Source organism: Gadus chalcogrammus, chromosome 1 (genome assembly GCF_026213295.1).
Source record: "Gadus chalcogrammus isolate NIFS_2021 chromosome 1, NIFS_Gcha_1.0, whole genome shotgun sequence".
Taxonomy (NCBI): Eukaryota; Metazoa; Chordata; class Actinopteri; order Gadiformes; family Gadidae; genus Gadus; species Gadus chalcogrammus.
Window position 1 is genome coordinate 8,704,444 of NC_079412.1, and position 21,674 is coordinate 8,726,117.

A 21,674-nucleotide genomic window follows, 5' to 3' on the forward strand; every position below is an offset into this window, starting at 1 on the left:
AACTGTATACACATGGGCTTAGGGGCCTACTTTATCTTGCACTTATTGGTCGACGACTACAGCAGCCAGCTCGGGGTACACTCGGTGTAAATCCTTTAGCCGGCCTCAGCCCTTTACGATAGACTTAATGTGTCGTTTCCTCCTGTGTGTTTTTCTGCGTGTGTGCTAGCACCAGGGCTGGTCGTCGGCATCGCGTCCGCCGGCCAGTCCGGCTGCGCGGCGGGAGGCGGCCTGCGGAGGGAGAGGACGGCCTTCAGCAGCGGCCAGCTGCTGGAGCTGGAGAAGGAGTTCCACTTCAGCCCCTACCTCTCGCGAACACGCAGGCTGGACATGGCGACCGGCCTGCGGCTCACCGACCGCCAGATCAAGATCTGGTTCCAGAACCGCAGGATGAGGTACAAGAAGGAGCGCAAGGACCTAGGGGCCGCCGGGGGGGGCCCGCGCTGGGCCACGCGCACAGGCCCTACCCTCGGCGTGGCCCCCTCGGGTTCAGCCCACCTGGCCTTTTCAGACGCTCAAGTTATCAGGGCATTGTCGTCGTCGTCGTCCTCGCCGCTGCCTCAGTGTCTGGATTATGATCAGAGCGCTCCGACGCTGCTGGATGCGCACAGCGATGCCATCAACAGCTATTACGGTCCTGTTAACCCTGCAGACTTGCCGCCTCTCGACGGCCTGGCGCCATCTGTTGCAGACGGTTCACAGTTGTACCCTGTAGATAGCAGCCATCACGGGGACCAGAGACGGGGCCCAGGGCCAAGCCATTTACCAGCCTCCATTTACTCACATCCAATTCTTCTGGATCCCTCTTCCCTTACCTACATGTGACCAGGAGATGTAATGTTGACTTTGTTACATGAAATTCCATCCTATAACATTTACAGTTTGAATATTAAGGTTGCACTATGATCACTTGTAAGCATTAGCAATTGTGTTTTTAATTTGTAATGACTGACAGTGAAAGCTCACTATTTAGCTCTACTTGGTTGTTACACGTATTTAGCTTTTCTTCACATTGAACAAAACAACCCTTCCAGATTTTACAGTTTCCTACTTTTGTAAGGTCATTTGTGTGGTGGAGCATGGTTGCATGGTACAAGTTGACTCAGGTTCTAATTCTGGGGGTAATGTGTGCCGTTGTCATGTGTTGCGTTTTTAGCTGTTCACAAGATCTACGCACACTGTTTTGTTAAAATTACAATTCTGTATTTACCTTCTCTAAAAAAGGTCACCTTATTATTCCAATGTGGCAGGTCATGAATGTGTTTATGATTAGAATGTATTTATTGTTTTACTGACATTTGAGAGATTTAAGATTGTGGATCTAGAAATAGAATAAAAATAGATAGTCATAGATCTAGAAAACAGCAATTACATATGAATGCTCCGGGCATTTGCCTGTTAACTATGGTGTTGTTTAACCTTTACTTTTTATATTGTTTATGTCTTCAGTCAATATTTGACTCCGCCATGTCCACACTATGAATGTTTACATTTGAAAACGTGTATCCACTAAAACAGGGAAAAACACGTACATTCTGTCATGCATTTGAGCATTTTTATACTTGGGCATTATGGAAAATTAATAATGGCTAATTTGTGTAAGAATTTTTAACATCAGATAAGCATATTTGTAGTGAATCATATAAGACATTAAATATTCAGTGCTGGATTGTGTTCTGGATAGATGAGATGTCATGTCTGCCCTTAATAAATGTGTTTGGAGAAAGCAAAAGCTCTTGTGTACTATTTTCTTTCCATTTTTAATTGCAGTTCAATTCTTTCCCCAGCATGTAGATTATGATTAAACAGTTCTGGATTGTATCCCAATGGGGCGTCGACACTCAATTCAAATTAGGGATTCTTTAGATTCAATGAAACTCTGTAATATTGTGAATTCATGCTGCACACTCTCAGCGCACAAGCCTCTCCCTGGCTCCTGCTCTAACTTCCCAGCCATTAATCATTCCGACAAGGCAGTCTTTCCAGAAGTCCAACCACAAGCTCAAAACCCACTGGGCAGCATGACAAGATCTCGTTCCTCCTCTTTCCCAATGCTTGCTTTTTCAAGAGCCAAATTGTAATGCTGCAAGTTTGGGCTTGCCACTCTCTCTCTCTCTCTCTCTCTCTCTCTCTCGCTCTCTCTCTCTCGCTGTCTCTCGCTCTCTCTCCCTCTTGGCCTCTCTCTCTCTCACTCACTCTCTCTCTTTTGCTCCCTCTCTCTATCTCTCTGTCGGTCTCTATGTCTCTCTGTCTCAGGGGGAATGTTAGCAGTATGGATTAAGAGAGCTTGCACATGAGCCAACAGCGGTTGTATCACTAATGACTCATATGTTTCTTAAAGGATCATGGCGAATGCTATTTTACTGTAAAACGGAATCCATTGTGCTTCTCTCGAACCTTTTATTAACATGGCACCTTCCATGGTCATTCTAGTTTTCCCCTCATTATTTTTAATTTGAGGGTATTGTCATCTTAATTGCACACATGATACATAATGTTGGTGTTTGACAGAAGTAGGTCATGGTTTCTCTAGGGTCTCAACAACTGCATATATATATATATATATATATATATATATATATATATATATATCACTGACAGACAATAACTTTCATTGCAGAGATTTAGGAGCACAAGATTCTAACACACACTTGATAATGTAAGCCTTTCATATCAATAAACCAAAACCCAGAGGAATCGTCGGCACACTGACATCTTTAAATCAACGGCTCACTTGTAAATGAGCTGTCAGACAGGAACCTCTGACAGCAAGATGGAGGGAGTGTAGTCAAAGCTTCATTCAGCGATGGTGTTTGAACGCAACGGCCCGCCTTCCCGCTGTGGGTTGTTTATTGGCTAATTTGGATCAACTATTATGTGGTAACAACTTGACACTATGTATGTACAGTGCAAGACCACTGCAGAGAGGATTTACATTGAAACGCTGCCAACACTACTTTTACATAACAGAGGAGGCTACAGCTTTGATGTTAGCGTAGTTCTTTATTATTAGATAGCAAACATGAGGAGACAGAGAGGGGGAGGAGAGAGGGGGAGAGAAGGGGAGAGATAGAGAGAGCAAGAGAGAGGGATATTAACAATAGCCGTTGCCGCACTGCAAATAAATGAGAAAATAAGAGAAAATGAGAAAGGAGACAGGGAACAGAGGCCGGAGAGAAAGAGAGAGAGAGAGAGTTAGAGAGAGAGAAAGAGAGAGAGAGAGAGAGAGAGAGAGAGAGAGAGAGAGAGAGAGAGAGAGAGAGAGAGAGAGAGAGACAGACAGACAGACAGACAGACAGAGACACACAGACAGAGACAGAGAGAGATAGAGAGAGAGACTGAGAGAGAGACGGAGAGAGACAGAACAAAACTGAAATCCTGAGCAACAGGAAGACAGTCTGGGATTCCTAGCATTCCTTCAATCTGCCTTATTTTGATTTATGGTGGTGATGGCGTCTTGGGAGGCTGGACAGAACCTTTACCTCTAGCTGCCCTCCACACTCCCCTCCCAGACCCAACAAGCCCGGAGAGGCCGTAACTCTCTGTGTGTCTCAGGGGGATCCCTGGGGGCCCCCAAAGCAAGGTGAATATTCTGCTTTCATTTTAACATCACGTTAGATGTCAGATTAGGCCCCCTCAAATGTTATTATGTTCCATTTACCCTTTCCCCACACACTTTCGCATACGCACACACATATGCAAACATACACATATTCCACTCCCTCCCCACACACACATACACGTATACACACATGCAAAGACATAGACAAACATGCAGACACATACACGCAGGGTTGTCACACAAGCAGATTTATTTACATCCATTATAAAGGCACATCTATGAAGTTGTTTGTCTCCAGGTTAAGGACAGAAAGTGCACACCAGAGAGTGTTGTGAGAATCCATAGCATGTCATGTGAAACACAACCACCACTGTTACGCCAATAGAAGTGCCTTGGTTGTCCCGCTGGATCTCTTCTCCAGAAATGTCTTCTCCATATCCCTTACATGGCTGCACTGCCCAGCTGCAGCTGTTGCGAAACAGATCGAGCAGGGTTCGTATAACTATCCAGCTGTGCCTCCAACGCAACGACTGTAAAAACACCCTCATTGTACACTAAGAACGCCCTTCTGGCTCATAACTGAATGTGAAGCTCACCGCCCAACTAAGTAAATATGTCAGGTACTACATGGTGGAAATATTCTAAACATTTCAAATGAGTGTTTAGCTACTATTTCTCTACCGCTTTCAAACAGCCTATGTCTAGGTAACACATTGAAAAATACATAAAAGGCAACAAACCATTTTAAGAGAATACGACAGTGGTGACATTTCACAAAGGAATACAATGTGCCCCTATGGATATTCCCATTATTCTGGAAAGGTGAGGAACATGGAAACCCTTATATGGGCAGAGACTGAGGTGATCTCCTCCATTAAAAGGAAATGGAAAATCAAATCAGTCTGAATAAAATCTATTAAATTAAATATGCATTTTGTTGGAATACCTCCCCAACGTTTTTGCAGAATAATACATACTAAATAAAGTCTGATCAAAAACACAAAAGCCATAGTTCCAGACTTTTTGGCAGATTAAAAAAAAACCTGATGATTTAAATCATGGCTTTAAGCAAATTCTGACAATCATCATCATTAACACCTGAGCCTCCTCCGCTGATATCCCCCAGCGTTGCCTCGGCAGCGCCCCATCTCGCCAGGTGCTTGATGATTGTTAAGTATCAATTTCTGGTGTCACCTTTAACGCTTTTATTTATTTGTCTGCTACACGGTGCGGAACCGAGCCTCAGCATCACTCCGGCGGATGGATTATCACTCACATGCTAGCACTCATCCATCTTGGAAATTTGACTCCCTGAATCTCATACAACTGTTACTGTCGTATTACGGCAGCACATTATCAAGATCAATGACGTTTTAAATGGTTCCCAGTTAAGAACGATCCCGCACCATAAAAAAGGTAAGTTGGTGATGAAACTGTCCGACCGCCAGAGGAGCAGCGAGTGAAGCAGTCACGAGATGGAGACTTCCTCTTCAGGTGAAAACTCTCTGATGAATGAATTAACCTGTAATCATACCTTTTTCCCTGGCAAATGCCACATGGCTGATGATCATCGATCGGCAAAGAATAATTGAAGTTCAAATGGCTTTATAACGCAACATCTAATCGATGGATGTTACCAAACTGGACACTTCTGAAGGAAACTGAGACTGTGTGTGTCCAAAAGAACCCCGTGGAGGATACATTGATTCCCCTCATTCAGGGGGAGTGCAGCGACATTCCTTAACCCTCAACCCTCAAAGAGCCATGGAAGACTCTGACACAATTGATTGTGGAAATAGAGGAAACCTTGAGAAAAATATCAGGAGAGGATTTTCCTTCTTGATCCTGGGTTTCAACATGCTTCACAATGATAACAGTAAGCATTTATTAAATACACCAGCTACATCCACCAGGGATGTTGGCTTTTTACCTGGTTACATTTGGAAGGATTCCCTTACTCCCATCCTTATTCTAAAGGACGCTGCTTTAGTTCAACATTCCACTTTCTTTTTCATATCCACTTAATACATTGTTTATATTTTCTAGACATTTCATGCGGTAAATCGTTTTTTATTAAAAGCTTCACAACAAAAACCCTGGCATGCACCAGTCCATCACTTACAACGCACAACAACGCTGCACATTACCGCCGTGTGTTTGTTCGGTGATTCACCCCTGTTTCATGTTTAACCCCGCTCATTTCCCACAGTAAGGAAACACCAAAGTGTGCACAGCAGCTTCGGGGAGAGATGACTGATGGCCTGTTGTCATGATGTCTGGGATTGTGCCGACTCAAAGCCTCCTGGCTCCGACCAGAACCGGTGAAGTGCTGCCATACTACCGGCGGTCGCCGTGGCAGCCATTGCTTCATTGTCACACACTTATAGGCTGTGCACATCGGTACTATCTGAAATGTCCCTGGCCATTTGCACGCGCTGCTTCTGCCGGATTAATGGTATAATAACATGGGCACTGTACTGTGACGGGTTTAATAGATTTTAACACTGAACCAAGGGCAATCATTTGAATTTCACCAGATATCTAAAGGGACTCTTTTTTTAAAGGTTATTCCCTGAATCCAGTGTGGGCCTCAATCTAAACAAAACCGCATCTCCCAATTCATTCATTTTTCACAGGGAACGTCGATATTTGATATACACTGACACGCTCCATCAATCACTCGGATGGCCTTCTCGCAAATGGTCAATGTGCCACACTTAAAGATAACTGTGCACTCGTTTTCCCGCCAGTGTCTCGCTTTCAGTTCCTATATGGGCCAGACCCAGCGACACATCATTACCATACCTTTGTGATACCTTTTGTACCGACCTCTGTGCGTACAAAATCCTGGACCACCACCTTCCCGTCCACCACACCCAGCATTAGCCAGCCGTGACCTCCCTGGTTTGGGTGGCGTCTGTTAGCGCTGGTTAATTCCCGCTCTTCTGAGGGGACGAGAGATGACAAATAATGGGAGCTGACAACTTCAGGCGAGGGGGTCCGCAGTCAACATCAGCCAATGGCGCTATTATAGAGCACTGTCAGCAGGGGCGAGGGGGGTCAATACAAACCAAGGAAATCATCTGCGCGCAACCGTGGTGATCCCGGGGCCTGCGCTCCTCTATTGACACACATCAGAGCATGCGAGCAAACAAATTAATATCATTCAATACTCTCACTGCGGCCGACACCCACCACCCAAGTACTGGCCTGTTTACCTGACCTCCAGTCATAACAGAGAGGACAATGTAACTGTCAGGGCTCACATGATCCGGAACGCCTGCAGCCGCTCTCAAGTGGACCTGTGTAAAGGGTTAAGTTCAGCCGTGCTGCCGTTGAGAGAGGCTCATTTGTGTTGCAAGGGTTTGGTCATGTCAAGATCTATAGACATAGTTGGGATTTGCCGAATGTGGAACATACCGGGAATGTGTTTAGATAGAGGGAGAGAGAGAGACGGGAGCGAGGGAGTGGGGGGAGGGGGGGGGGGGGGGGTTGGCGGGGTAACGTTTAGTTTGGTTGCAGATGCATTAAACATAAAAAGTGATTATTTGCTTCACTAAGTACGTTTTCCCAGAACTTTCTCAGCCAAATTCATTAGTTTAAGGGATAAAAGCTGTCCAGTGAAAGACTAATCCTGCACGTGTAATTTTAAATGTGATAATATAACTTCTGTTGCTAAAAAGATACAAGGCAGTGAAGTGGAAAACACTTAAAATATGCTAATCAAACATATGGCCCTTCTAGAAACAAACACAGATCGGTATCCTTGTCCTGCAAGATAAAAAGGTGACTTGGTTTTAAATGTAATTTGAATTCATCCGAGGGATGCAATAGGCGGGGGCTGCTGTGTGTGTGCGTGTATGTATGAGAGTGTGTGTGTATGTGTGTGTGTGTGTGTGTGTGTGTGTGTGTGTGTGTGTGTGTGTGTGTGTGTGTGTGTGTGTGTGTGTGTGTGTGTGTGTGTGTGTGTGATTTTATTTTCGTTTGCATATGGGAAAGAAGAGATTGCTCACACCTGTTTTTCTTCTCTTTTCCTTTTTTCCCTTTTCTTGCAGCATCCCCCTTCTCTCCCCCATTGCCACCGCCATGCCCCCCTCCCCCCTTTTCCCTTCTGCTCAAAGCCATTACAGAAATACAATTTCTAATACCTCTGCACAGGTCTTCGATCGACTGCAAACAAATTTATATTCAGGCAGTAAACAGAAAGCTGCAGAGATTTATTTATTGAGTGTAGAGGAAAGAAACAAGGTAGCGCGTGAACCCTGGGTAACCTCCGAGCTGACACCAAGATGGATATGTGTACCATGCAAATGCATGGAGGGAAGGGATATATTGCACTCAGTCATTCAGCACATCGCTGCCTGTAGAATCCCATTAACTTCCCCAGCTGGGACCATATTTCTGTGTAGTAAGAATTCAGTTAGAAGTTGTTCATTACAGAGAATTGTTTTGTAATTACTGAAGAGTTATAAGAGAATGTGGAAATGGTTTAGAATAAAGGTCACGGGAAAAGGCTGTGTTTATGAGATATGCGCGGCTATCGTAAACTGTGTATGGATGAAAATGTTGTTGTTTCATTCATGTTATGTTATATTTGTATTAATAATGTCATTGTCATTATCATTATTGTTGTGGTTGTAGCATCCTTAATTCATTCCATGAATTAAGGAAGCTATACATTAGGAAATATCTCAAATGTGTATCAATTTAACTATCAATTTAAAAAATAATATAATAATAGAATCATAATACTATTGCTATCTTTTAGGAAACCAACACCAGCCACACGACATGAAAACTTATCTTTTGTGACAGAGATTTATGAAAAAGCTATCGGATTAACACTCATACTACCCCATTGTGTTTGACTCCATTGGATGCCCTGCTCAGGGGGGCACAGTGTTTACTGTGTAGGTCCAATTGGCTCAAAAATATATCTCTCTTTAATTTTCTCTCTAGATAAGATACATTTAAGTGGAACGTAGTTAATTGTGAAAGAAACAAAAGTAGGTCACCAAACACAAAGATCTCCCCCTAAAAACTTTACAGATATTTTTAAAATATCCGAGAAGTAATTTGTGCTGTATTCATAATATACCGCTAGACATAATATGTTATCCAATTAAAAAATGGAATAAGAGAAACAATTACTGCCATGATGGATTTGGTCAACAATCTAACACCATGAATTAATTATTGTGGGATAAAAACAAAAAAGCTTTATAATTTTGTGAATAACTTATTTATATTACCATATATTTATGAAGTTACAATATTTATGTAAAAAAAAGTATATGCAATGTGTGTTGATTTTTTTGGTTCTGTATTTGGAAAATAAAAACTAAACTAAAGAAGTTCGCTTGACGGTGTTTAGACTTTACTTTAAAATGAAAATGTCCTGTCAGTCTGTCAGCTAAACTTCTTGAACTCACCTCAAAGTCATTTAGTATTTGTCCGAGGCTAATTACAAATCTGCTGCCACTGAAACTCTAAATACCAGCTGTCATGACCTCTGACCCCATTAAGTGTGCCTTTCACGTGGCCCAAGCCTCTACTAAACAGGGCCCCGGGTTTTCAAGATGTCTTTGCCAATTTGCATAAACCATTAACTACATAAATGCAGCCCTAGTTTAAGTACTTTCTTTTTTAATGAAATTATTTTTGGGGGCAAATGTTGATATCAAGTCGTTTGAAAACCAAAAGGCATCACAGAAATGAAACGCATATTTGTTTTGACAAACTGTTCCCAGCTGCACTTTTGGTTTTTAGACACAACGCATTCTTCCCAACGGTAACAGCCTGCAAAAGTGAGGTAATTCTCAGCGGCAGGGCGCCCTCGTTTTCAACTGATTTCCCTGAGTTTAAAACTTCTTCAATCAGTGGCCTAATGAGCGTTGTCTCTACTGATGGCTGCGAGGTCCGGCTATTGGCCAAGACCACGAGGGCACGTCATCTCTATCAATCAGGAATTGTGTGTTCTCCTCCAGAAGGAATGTCCCCATGGTCTCTAACCTCCTGACAATGCGTTACTCGATGCATGGGAGGCCGGCCACGAACTAAAACCTTGCCCAATGATTATGAAGGGGAGAGGGGGATAATGACTTCCTATCGAGGCGTACCGGCCGTAGTAGAGAGTAGCCCTCTTTCCAACGGCTGCTACCAGTCCAAAGAGGTCGTGCGCGGGGACCTGCCTGTCTGCAGGACTTGTGGTGCACAAGGTCCATGGGCCTCGGGATTTTTATCACATCGCCAGCGGTCAACAGTGATTGTGGAGAGGAGACGTTGACTCTGTACCCGTTTCAGGACAGCTCTCCATCGCCCCCGACCGCCTGGCCCCTCTCCTCCCCGCGGGTCTCCAGATCTCAGGGGCAGGACTCTCCGCGACTTCGCTGCTGCGCGTCCAGGGCACACAACGAGGTGCGATCGGGTTTTGGGTCACTGGACGAACATATTCAAAACTACTCTCAAGACGGGCCTGACGTCCACGTCGCTCACCTGGAGGACTCTGCCGTCTCGGATTCCAGGTGTGACATAGAGGATGAGTATGAAAGGAGACAAAATTACGAGTGTATGGAGGTGAAATGAGGACCACATTGAACGGGTAAGTTTGTTATAAAAGTTGGCCAGTGCTGCAATAAATATCCCGAATGGAAGTATCTGATTTGAATGATCAACTCTTGCATACGTAACGGAGGCTTGGCCTACATACATTTAGGTACCCCTTAAATGTAAAGGATTGTGCTGTTATTTCACCTCGGAGGAGGTTGCATGTGTAGTCTTCTTAGTGTTATCTGCAAGCTCAGAACGTGTTTCTTGCGTCAGCATGCTGGCTACCTTTTATCATCCTTAACCAAAACTACAAACTAATTCGATTTATTTTAGAGCAGAAGATTCTGAACAGTTTCCCTAGCCGTGCAGTAGGCCTATATACAACATTTCCACAACATATAAACAGTCAGAACCCCCCCCCCCACACACACACACACACACACACACACACACACACACACACACACACACACACACACACACACACACACACACACACACACACACACACACACACACACACACATGAAGAGTCTACTTTTATTATTGCTCCTCCTCCTGCTGTGATTGAAGAAATAGTCAAATCGGGACGGCGCTAGCTCTCTCCAGTGGGCTACTGTAGCAAGTATAGCTGGTTTACAAAGGACACAAATATAGATCGTTTACTCCTTCACTGATACTAACCCTGCGGTGCTGAATAATGCAAGATCTCGCCAATCGAGATCCACATGAAGTTGAGTAAAACTTATTCTTGCAAGCTCGAGTGATCCCCATGAGTATTGATCAGTTGTCTGTTTGTAATGAAAGCCTTGTCTATCGATTTCAGTTCCCAGCACATTCAGATGTGTCCACCTTTTTAACATAATTGCTATCCATACCCATCATGGGCCTGACTGCTAACTCCTGGCACAGCTTTACTTTAATTCCAAACTGTAAGCAGTATGAGAAATACCCTCACAACTTGATTCAAATGGCTTCCCCAAATCATCCTTGGCACTGGAAAGTTACCATTCAGTCCTTCAGCTCCTCAGATGCCTTCATGCTCACAAATAGTAGCACTGATTGGACACTTGCATTTGAGCAGGTTTTCAGTAGGCCTAAGTCTATATCTGCTTTGGCTGTGCATTATTATTTGATTTAGCATATGTTCTAATGTTCCCATGTCAAATGAGTCAAAGAACATGAACACACAGCTTTCAGAAAGCGTCTAGGTCAATAGCAAACGCACCCAGAATCCCATTCACAAACTTGTGAGGACTTCAACATCTTTACTCCTAATACCTCAAAAGCAGCATTAGCTGTGTGCAGTATAAAAGTACCATTCATGAACACCCCCTTTCTCTGGCGGTGTGTATTAATATGAGTGCAAGGCGGTCTGCCCCGTATTCCCATTGCGTTTGGAAAGCCCTTCACAGACCCCTTCTCTAACCTGATCGGGTGGCTGCTGTATATACTCCCAGTGCGTCATTCTTCAATTATGCTTTGACAGCACCTGAATTACTGTGGGCTGGATGCCCAGATGACTGAGGCAATGTGTATCGATCTTTCCCTCTTTCTTCTTCCTCTCCGTGGCTTGGAAGGGCCCTGCCATAGCCCCTTTTGTGGGCTGGCTATTTTTAAGCGTGCAAGTCATTCCTCAAATATTTAGTTTGATTCTTTTATGCCTTCTGGCCGCCCTCGATTCTATTATCTTTGGAGTCATAAATCAGAATGCGCATGTGATTTGCTCTCCTTGAAAGCCACGGTGCTTAATTACACACTGTTGGTTTCTTCTCATTGCACCGCCATTCCTCCACTAGCTAACCTTGACATTCATTTTCTTAAAAACACCAATGTGGACATTTATCCTATCAGCTGACCTTTCAATCTGCTGGGGGTGTTTTCAGAGTGGCTAGAGGCCGGTTAACCTTCTTCTCCGCGGCACCTGGTGGGAGACTTTATTTATATTTGTAGTTTTTTCTCTCATCCCACCTGGCGGTTGTGACTCCATTACGCTGGGGTTCAGGTTTTGGGGTCCCGAGGCCGTCTGACAGCCCGCCACCCGTCTGGCACCAGATGCCAAGGCAGCACCACACCCTCAGTCTCTCTCCACACTGGATGAGTATTTAATGTGCAACCAGAAGCCTGATAGAAGGACGGATAAATATGTGGAGATGTCCACTCCTATTGAGACGTCAAAGGCCTGGAGGAAAGTTTGGCAAATGTTAAGCCGCCAATGACAGAGAAAGGCCCAAAGTCACACACTATCACATGATTTTTTTTTTTATCCATTCTCTAATTGGCTGGGAACAGTGAATGATATAAGTTTGTATTTGTTAGATTTATTATTTTCTCTCTTTATTTATTGTCTTTCCTATATAATGTACATCCACACCCCATCCACAACAGCTGATCATGTTGGTGTAGTTCTAACCCATACCCATATGTGCTGTGTCACAGCTCCAATATGCTGTAGGCTTAGTATAGTTAAGGGACAATTCCGGTATTTTGAACATTGAGCCCCCTTTCTGCTTTGTCTAGGATGAGATAGAGTTGTTAACAGCGAAAGGGGGGGTGCTTGTAGTCTTTTCGCTTGTTTCTAGCCCTACTGTTGATACGGAGAACCGAGCGAAAAGACTACAAGCAACCCCCTTTCCGTTTCCGGTATCCGTTTCATTTACAGAATGCCAAATAATGCAAGACAGAAATTGTATTTCGCTATGATACTTGATTAGGGACATCAACGAACACCACTAACCACTCGTTGAGTTTCACATTTCTGAAAAGGAACGTTCAGGGGTGTTTTTGAATGGCCATAGCCAGCCATTGTGAAGCAGGAAGGGGCGATTCGAAATTAACCAAATAGTCGAGACGGGACCAATATTCAAAATTTCGGTGTTAACCACTCTATTTCATCCTAGACAAACCAGAAAGGGGGCTCAATGTTCAAAATACCGGAATTGTCCTTTAATGTGCATCGCTTGTTGAACTCAAAATCTTAGACAAAGTGTTTTTAAACATGCAACCTTGTAGCCTATTCAATCGATTAATTTATGGAGTTTATTAATTAATTCCTATTTTAGGCTTACACAATTCAGCTGAATTATGTTAAATACATTGAAGATCTTAGTTGAAGCCTTGATTTGACTGTTTTTATATTCATACTCCATTAGTATTGCAGATGGTTTAATTGAAAAAGGTCTGCGTTTGTGTTGTGAGTAAGCCCATCGATCTTCCTGATAGATTTCTTGTAACGCCTTGTCTTTCAGCCAGAAGGCACGTGACCAGCGGGGTGAGTATGTTGGCTCGGCCTTCAGTAGGCTACTGATGAGCTCATGTAATATGGCCGTGGCCCTGCACACGGCCGACTGCCTACCCAGCTTAATCGGCAGGCAGTCGGCTGAGCTGGAGCAGAAGTTCTACCTCCACACCAGTACCTGACTCGTTGCCGGCGCGGGGAGGTCGCCGGCGCCCTGCAGCTAAGTGAGACGCAGGTGAAGTTTGGTTTCAGAACGGGCTCATGAAGCTGAAGAAATTACTGAAAAACAGGCTGTTGCGACTGGCGGGCCCCGCGGCTGGGATCTATTAGTCTGGACACCTGCCCCTCTCCTGAGCCGTCTCCTCAAAACACCTGCCCCCAAAACTCTCGACCCGGCCTGAGGAGGCCAGCCTCGTCACACGCCTCGTCTCGTCCGCCTCCGGTGTAATTAGGCCTCTGATTGGTCCGCTCGGAGAGGCTTCGTATCGCCACATGGAAAGTTTGTAAACACAAGGCGAGCCAGGAGGAAAACGCCAGAACCTTCTCCAGGGCCGCGGACGGACTTCTCGATGCTTTGAGACTATTTGCATATTAAAATACAAGTCCGAAAATCTTCCGCTTATCGAGCCTGCACCATGGAAATGGGGAAACAAACTAACTTAAATTGTCCATGAAATTGTGATGGTATAGGCAGGCCTATATTTCCCCTTAATATATTTATATGTTTAATAGCTTAAAAATATATATATTTTTTAGAAATGCGAAATGCGTTTCATATGTCTAATTTAAATACATATGTATTTATTTGGAATGGACTGTATTTATTTTACTTTTTTAAAGAGTTATCAATGTGACTGCTTTGTGCAGTTTTGCTTTTTCAATCTCTGAAATCGCTTAAAACCCCTATTTTCTTGCATTTGACTGAATCGCTATGATGGCGTCCTGTTGAATTCTCTCCATTCTCTGCACACTCTCGTAGAGCAGAAGTCGTTCACTCAAACATTCTTACCTCGTTACGTTATTATTAATGGGATGCACATCACTTTAGAGTTATATATAGTTATATATCCTGCGAGTTGCAGCCATAATTACAAAGCACATGGAAGTATTCAGGCATTGGGAGTTTGCAAGCTAAGGAGTTGTAATATTTAATCTATTACTGTATTTATCCATTTTATTCGTTCCCCTTTTCTGTGCCTAATGGTTGGATTATCAACCCGTCATATAAAGTATTACAATTCGGCATGTGACTGATAGATTTATTGAGCGCAGGTATTAAAGAGCATTGATCCGCGGTGAACCCTTCGCCTCAGATTCTCTTCATCTTTTTATGTGCAAGCTTTTGCATTAATCTCTAAGTGCATATTAATGGGCTGAGGAAACATCTCGAATGGAATTGCTGCTTCTTTATAGCTCTATTAGTATTTGATTTTTTTAATTTGGCTTCAACATTCAATATGTAGATCGGACAATAAAAGCTTCCAATGCCATTTTGTAGCATATCAAACGGCAGCTGCATCAACTTAACGTTTTCATCTCAGATCCACATCTCAATAAAAGAATATGACTTTGAGCTCAGCCGTTAAATACAGCTATCATATCGCAGCCTTATGTGGATCCACCAACCTAAATGTCAATTGTAACAATATAATTCAAACCTCGTTTGCATTCTATGTAACTTCATATGGTATTTTTCCATTAAGCATTTCACGTTTAATGTATTTTGAAAGTTTTTTTAATAACTACGTTGGGTGCATTTGTATATGCAAACAACCCTTGTAAAAGTTGCATGCACGTTTTTCTGTTTTTTGTTTTGACAATACACTTAAGATAAGTAAGGAGGATTAAACAAACAACCCGATAATAATAATTATGGACGATAACAATATAATAATACCGTATGCTATCTAACAGGCTAATACTAATATTTATAATAATGGTTACGATCATAATAACAATGACAATTACCTTAATGCTACGTGTGTAGGAAACGATAGTGGACAGTTGGTCGCTATGGTTAAACTAATGCATGAAGTTAAACCACAGTTCACCTCTAACCTCCTGACCTCTGTCTTGTCTAGGGACGATGTTACCCGGTCAGCGCTCCTAACACAACGATTCGCCGTTCATGTGACCTAGTGAAGTTTTTATTATATACCCCCCCCCCCCCCCCCCCCCCCCCCCCCCCCCCCCCCGCCCCGACGAGCAAAATTATTTTGTGTGGATAACAGGAGGACTATAATATTTAGTCCAGCTAGATTCGGTTGTTGTGTATTTGCCTTTTCCTCCATCTGGAGATAACCTGATTTTACACATTTTTTTAATAAAGAGAGGAAAAAATACGGTTAGTGACTGATTTTATAAATTGTATACACTCTCATAGGAATAAGACTTACATTTAATCACACCATTGATACATGTGGGGATATTATGAAGAATACAAAATTAATTACATAGTCAAATATACAAATTAATTTAAGACGGCTATTTCTCACCAGCACTGGTGTATCTCGGGAGAAACTTAAAAAAGTTAAGATAGTGAGGTTTAGTGCCTTGCTTATGCACATTGCTGTGAGGCTGCATTCAGACCTCTGATCATCCTTTTGTAGGCCCTCTCAGTAAAATGCTGCTTGTTCATTTGCCAAGTTTAAGTACTTCAGTAAAAACAAGCATCCTTTTCTGGCTTGAATTAAGCTCTCTTCTCTACCTTTGTACTTCTTTTTGCACTTCGAAGAAATGAAGCCACATGGATTTGTCTCAACAAAATAAAGAGCAACTAAAGGACACCATTTATTTCCAGGATATAAATATTATAGTCTACAGCCATTTAGTGCTGGAGGATTAAGACAATCCCAGTTTTATGACGGTACTATAATCCAATAGTAATCAAAACAGGAACACACACACACCCACACACACACACACACGTTTAATACCTGACAATGAGTTTTAATGCTTTATATACGTTTACTTGAGTACATAGGGCTATACAAATATGTTGAAAAACAATTCGAAAAGCAAAGGGTTTAGGAAAGTTTTGGCTGACCTATTATCTCTTACTTCGTCATCAGGTGCAACTTTTGTCTTGCAATGGATGAGGGGGCATTGCATTGTTTGTTAAATGATAGTTTGAAAGTGTTCAGAGTGAGATCCACCCAGATCAGTCCACAGTCTTACTCACCCTTTTCTGAAGACACATGCCTCATGACATTGAAGGTTCTGTGGTGAAAGTACGCTATATGTGATTCTATGTTTCCATTATCTGCCAAGGTATTTAGCAAACAATAATAGACACTGATCGCAGTTAGTTTGAATAATTTCGACTTTGCTGTCTCACATTGGATACTTGTTGGACAGCTGTTGTAGTATGTTTTTCTGAAGAACAGAACAAATTATACGTCTCACTGAATATCTCCTATTTAATACTATCTTTTATTTCTAAGTGCTTCGCTCTTGAGCTCATTCTAATTAATACTAAGTTGACCTAGAATTAACTTATGCATAATATGCATGTAATATCTTCACCAGAGTGCGCGGGGGGATTAAATCAATCTATCAACTTAAGCTGTTCAAAACTCCACGTGAAGCACTTATATAGATAGCATGCTTGGTTGTTGTGGCACAGCTGTGCATACTACGGTATCCCTGCTCGAAATGTCTCTGTCTCTCTCTCTGTCCGTGTCTCCGTCTCTGTCTCCGTCTCTGTGTCTGTCTCTGTGTCTGTCTCTGTTTCTGTCTCCGTATCTGTCTCTGCTCTATTGCTGTCTATGTCTCTCTTTCTGTATCTAACTCTGTCTCCTTGTCTTTCTCTGTGTGTGTGTGTCTCTCTCTCCCTCGCTAAGCTCACTCTCTCATGCAAGCTCTCCTCTGATTTTACTGTATTTCTTTGCCTGCCATGACTTTCATGCACAATTACTTTCTGCTTTCTTATTTTGCCATTTGACTACCAAACATGTTCTAAAATGATTCAAAGAGCCTTCTTAAGTACCATTGTGGGTTTGCATGTGCACAAGTCAAAGATAGTGTGTGTTTGCTTCTGGTCGTGTTTTTGCATCTGTGTTTGAGGTGTGTGAGTGTGTTCCTGAGTGTCATTTGGGTAAGTGTGTGTGTGTGTGTGTGGGTGACTGTGTGTGTGTGTGTGTGTTTGTGTGTGTGTGTGTGTGTGTGTGTGCGTATGTGTTTTGCATGCATATTTTTATGCCCTGTAGAGTTATGCAAATAAGTGTTTTGTATCTTAGTTGCTATCAAAAAAGCACTTAGAAAGATACAAAGCACATATTTGAATAATTGTTTTTGCACTCACACAGGCGTAGAAATACACAAACACACAGATGCAAACATGCATGCATGCATGTTTGCTCACCGACACATACACACACACACACACACATACATAACACACACTGACATGGGCTAGCTACACTAAACAATGTAGAGACTAATTCAGTCCTTCTTCTATTCCCTCCCCTCCAGGGAGCTCATGTTGGGGACAGTTTCCAGACTCAGCGAAACCACGCAGCAAACAGCAGCACTCAGCACTTCTGGCTGCAAAGGAAAAAAGGCTCTTCAAAGAGGGGGGAAGGGGAAGCCTTTGAGAGTTAATGTAAGGTCTTGTAGGGAGGGAGTGAGGGGAGGGAGGAGAGAGGAGGAGGAGGAGGAGCAAAGGAGGTGGAGCAAGTGTGGGTGCATGCAGAGGTGAAACTGTGTCAAGGTTGCACGTCTGTTGCATAGGAAAATTCCCTCCATTTTTGTTTAACGCTTTTCGTTTTTTTGCAACCACCGGTGCTCCCTGAAGGAGAGGATGAACGGGAGCCAGAGGGGGGGGGTGGGGGGGTTCAGGGAGGTGTCACACCGCCCACAGCTCACCTGGAATCATGCAGAATCAGTGGATCCAGCCAAGGTGGCCTTCCTTCACCACTGATTGTGCAGGGAGCCACGCTGACCTCTCCGGTGCGCGGGTCTGCTCTTGCAGTAGGAATTTGCCCTTTCAAAAGTTGCACACAAGCAAAACAGTAAGGCCATGAGGGTATGCTGATAGCGTCTCGGGGATCCGACGATAATCAAACATTCATCATCGTGCCCTCGGTAGAAAGCCCTGCACTGGCCCCTTTGTTCATGCAGATGTTTTTTTTGGTTACGCATGCACCACGTAACACAACCTTATGTGAGGACAAAAAAATATAATCAATATTTGTTTTGATCGCGCAATTTATTAAACATGCTTGTTGTATTGTTTTCAATCGGCGTAAGAAGAGAGCAGCTTGGCCACATATGCCCCACAACGTATGCAGTGACAGGACCGAGTGAATAGACTCCAGCATATACAAACAGGGCTCTGTTTAAACACGTGCGCCAGTACACACATCTGACCTCTCATCAGCATATTAGAAAGTCTAAACAAACCGCCGTAAATGAACCCTGTGATGCTTATTTGTCTGAACCAAGAACACGCCCTCCTTCCATGCCCCCAGGGTGAGGTTGCCATAGTGACAGGTTCATAGACATATGGGGGGGAGAGAGAGAGAGAGAGAGAGAGAGAGAGAGAGAGAGAGAGAGAGAGAGAGAGAGAGAGAGAGAGAGAGAGAGAGAGAGAGAGAGAGAGAGAGAGAGAGAGAGCGATCTGGGTGGATGGGCGGGGCCAGGGAGTGAGTGCAACGGGGGAGGCAGAGGAGGCAGAGGAGGACCCAGGATGGATGGGGTTTCAGTATATTGGCTGTCTGTCTTTCAGATATGTCTTTGTGCATCATCTGTCAGTCGGCAAGCCGCTCGGAAAATGGAAGAACGCTCCGTGAAGTTCCCTCTGTCAGGCGCCATCTTGTGTGTCATTCCAAAGGTAAACGATTGGCTTTCACGTGTCCATCACAGCCGGCCAAATGGACACGTCTGCACCAATACATATTTGATCCCAGTTAATCATATGAAAACTGCATTGTTTTTGAATTCATAATTACTAATAAAATTGTCATATTAAAAAAGATCAATAAACATGTTTGTTGTTATTCAGATTGCGTTGAATTAAACCGTGAACCCATTCAATGTCAGGGAATGAAAGGTAGAGAAGGAGGCCGGGCGGAGAAAGGGCGAGCAGTAAAATACAGTGAGAATGAGGGTTAAAGGGATGAAACGGCCATCAAGCACTGCAGTGCTGCTATAAAAACACATTTCATCAGCCTTATGCAGAACCGAACCCCAGGTACTCAATCAAAACCTCACACCATATTTTATATTCTCTCTCTCTCTCTCTCTCTCTCTCTCTCTCTCTCCCTCCCTCCCTCCCTCCCTCCCTCCCTCTCTCTCTCTCTCTCTCTCTCCCTCTCTCTGTCTCTCTCTCTCTCTCTCTCTCTCTCTCTCTCTCTCTCTCTCTCTCTCTCTCTCTCCCTCCCTCCCTCTCTCTCACTATTGCTGTCTCTCTGTACCTATGGTCTCTTCTCCCTCCTGTATCATTCATCTTGCCCCCCCCCCCCCACACACCCCCCCTAACTCTCTGCCTGCTTTTGCTCTCCAACAGATATGAGGGTGAGAGAGAAGGAGAGAGAGGGAGGGAGACAAGCAGAGAGAGAGAGAGAGAGGGAGTCACCTCAAGGGTCAAGTCATGCAAGGTCATTGGCGGGTCATCTGCGCTGAATGGCCAACCTCTAGAAAGGCATCTTGTGCAAGGAGCCAATTGGATCCCTCCCCCCCCCCCCCCCCTCACCCCCTCACCCCTTCCCACCGACACCCCTCCCCCTGCCCTCCCCAGCTCATCAGCGGCGGCGTGTCACGTGACCAGGGTGAGGCGTCAGAGGGAGGATGATTAACGATGCTTTTAGTACGTGTTTAGAATGAAGCTGTCCACACGGCGCGGTGATTACCTGCTCCCTGGCGGCAGCTGCCCAACATAATTGCTTTTTGTTTGTTGACCTGGTTTAGTGAACAGAGAGACGGCGGCGGCAGGAGACGCTGTTATGTACAACCACACACCGTCGGAGGACGTGTGCATGTAAAGAATGTGTGTGATGCTTGTGTGTGTGTTTGTGTGTGCGTGTGTGTGTGTGTGTGTGTGTGTGTGTGTGTGTATGTGTGTTTGTGTGTGTGGGTGTGTGTGAGATATATATGCACAGGAAGGCCCAGGAATCAAGATATATAGTTCCCTTACCCCCTGTTTGCATCGATGCCCAAGGGAGGGTGTGTGTGTGTGTGTGGGGGGGCAAGTGACACCCAATATAAACTCCTGCTGTGAAATCAAAGTAGGAAGCTATGAGTATGTGGAGAATGTTCGCTATGTGCAGTGATACATTCTGACGTGTTGAACTGTCCCGGGGTGATGTCAGAGAGAGGAAACCAGGGGTGGGGTGAATAAATATCCCACATGCACCTCTAAGGGCTGTGATATTTCTTCTTAATACATATAATGTGTGTCAGCGACTCCACCAGCGTAAGCTCTGTTTTGCTCTGACAAACCTCAACCCAAGTTCAAAAGGTCAACGGCATTCCAAAACAAAGAGAATCCCTTCCCCTCTGGTTCCCTTGGCAACGGGCCAAAGAAAAATATGAAAATTTCACTACCTTTGCGGCACAGTGCCACGAGGACAGTGACAATGAAACGCAGATAAACAGCCCGCTGTTTGACCTATTGGGGAGCATAAATTTACCGGCCATAAATCCTGGAGCATTTCAGCCAGGGGGGGCCTTTTTTGGCGCGAGCTATCGTGCTGCTCGCTACCCCGCCGGAGAGAGGCGAGCTCCGGGTATCAGCCACGCCGTATGAGGGGCTTTCATCGCTTGCCTGGTTCTCACATAACTCAGTCCTGCGAGCCTTTATCACCAGCTCATAAATAACGTGGCTATCGCCTGATAATGTCCACTTAATGCTTAGTCAATAAAGACCACAGTAGGAGCGGACCCCTTTTTTTAGACCCCTCTCCTGTACATAAATATAAACAGAGCTATGGATTGATGTGATGGGCAGGCGCAGGCGGTTCACACTGGGAACAAAAGGAAGGCACGGGGGGGGGGGGGGGGCAGGGTTGCAGGTGTTTGGTAGAGATAGTGGGGCCGTAATGAGGGCGCTCCGAGAGAGAGTGAGGGAGAGGGGGGGGAGAGAGAGAGAGAGAGAGGGAGAGGGGGGGGAGAGAGAGAGAGAGAGAGAGAGAGAGAGTGAGGGAGAGGGGGGGGAGAGAGAGAGAGAGAGGGACAGGGAGAGGGGGGGAGAGAGGGGGAGAGAGAGGGAGAGAGGAGAGAGAGAGATAGAGAGAGAGAGAGAGAGAGAGAGAGAGAGAGAGAGAGAGAGAGGGAGAGAGAGAGAGAGAGAGAGAGAGAGAGAGAGAGAGAGAGAGAGTTGGGGGA

The 21,674-nt window shown here is 44.3% G+C and overlaps 1 protein-coding gene across 2 annotated transcripts in view; it reads left to right on the plus strand.

Moving 5' to 3' along the window:
* LOC130380064 (homeobox protein HOX3-like) overlaps positions 1–1,971 on the plus strand; it is a 33,925-nt gene extending 31,954 nt beyond the window's left edge. For both annotated transcript variants that reach the window (XM_056587258.1, XM_056587250.1), the window contains one exon: positions 170–1,971. In XM_056587258.1, coding sequence (XP_056443233.1) covers positions 170–825 — 656 coding nt within the window. In that variant the 3' untranslated portion in view covers positions 826–1,971. The remainder of the gene's footprint in view (positions 1–169) is intronic.
* Positions 1,972–21,674: the final 19,703 nt, after the last annotated feature.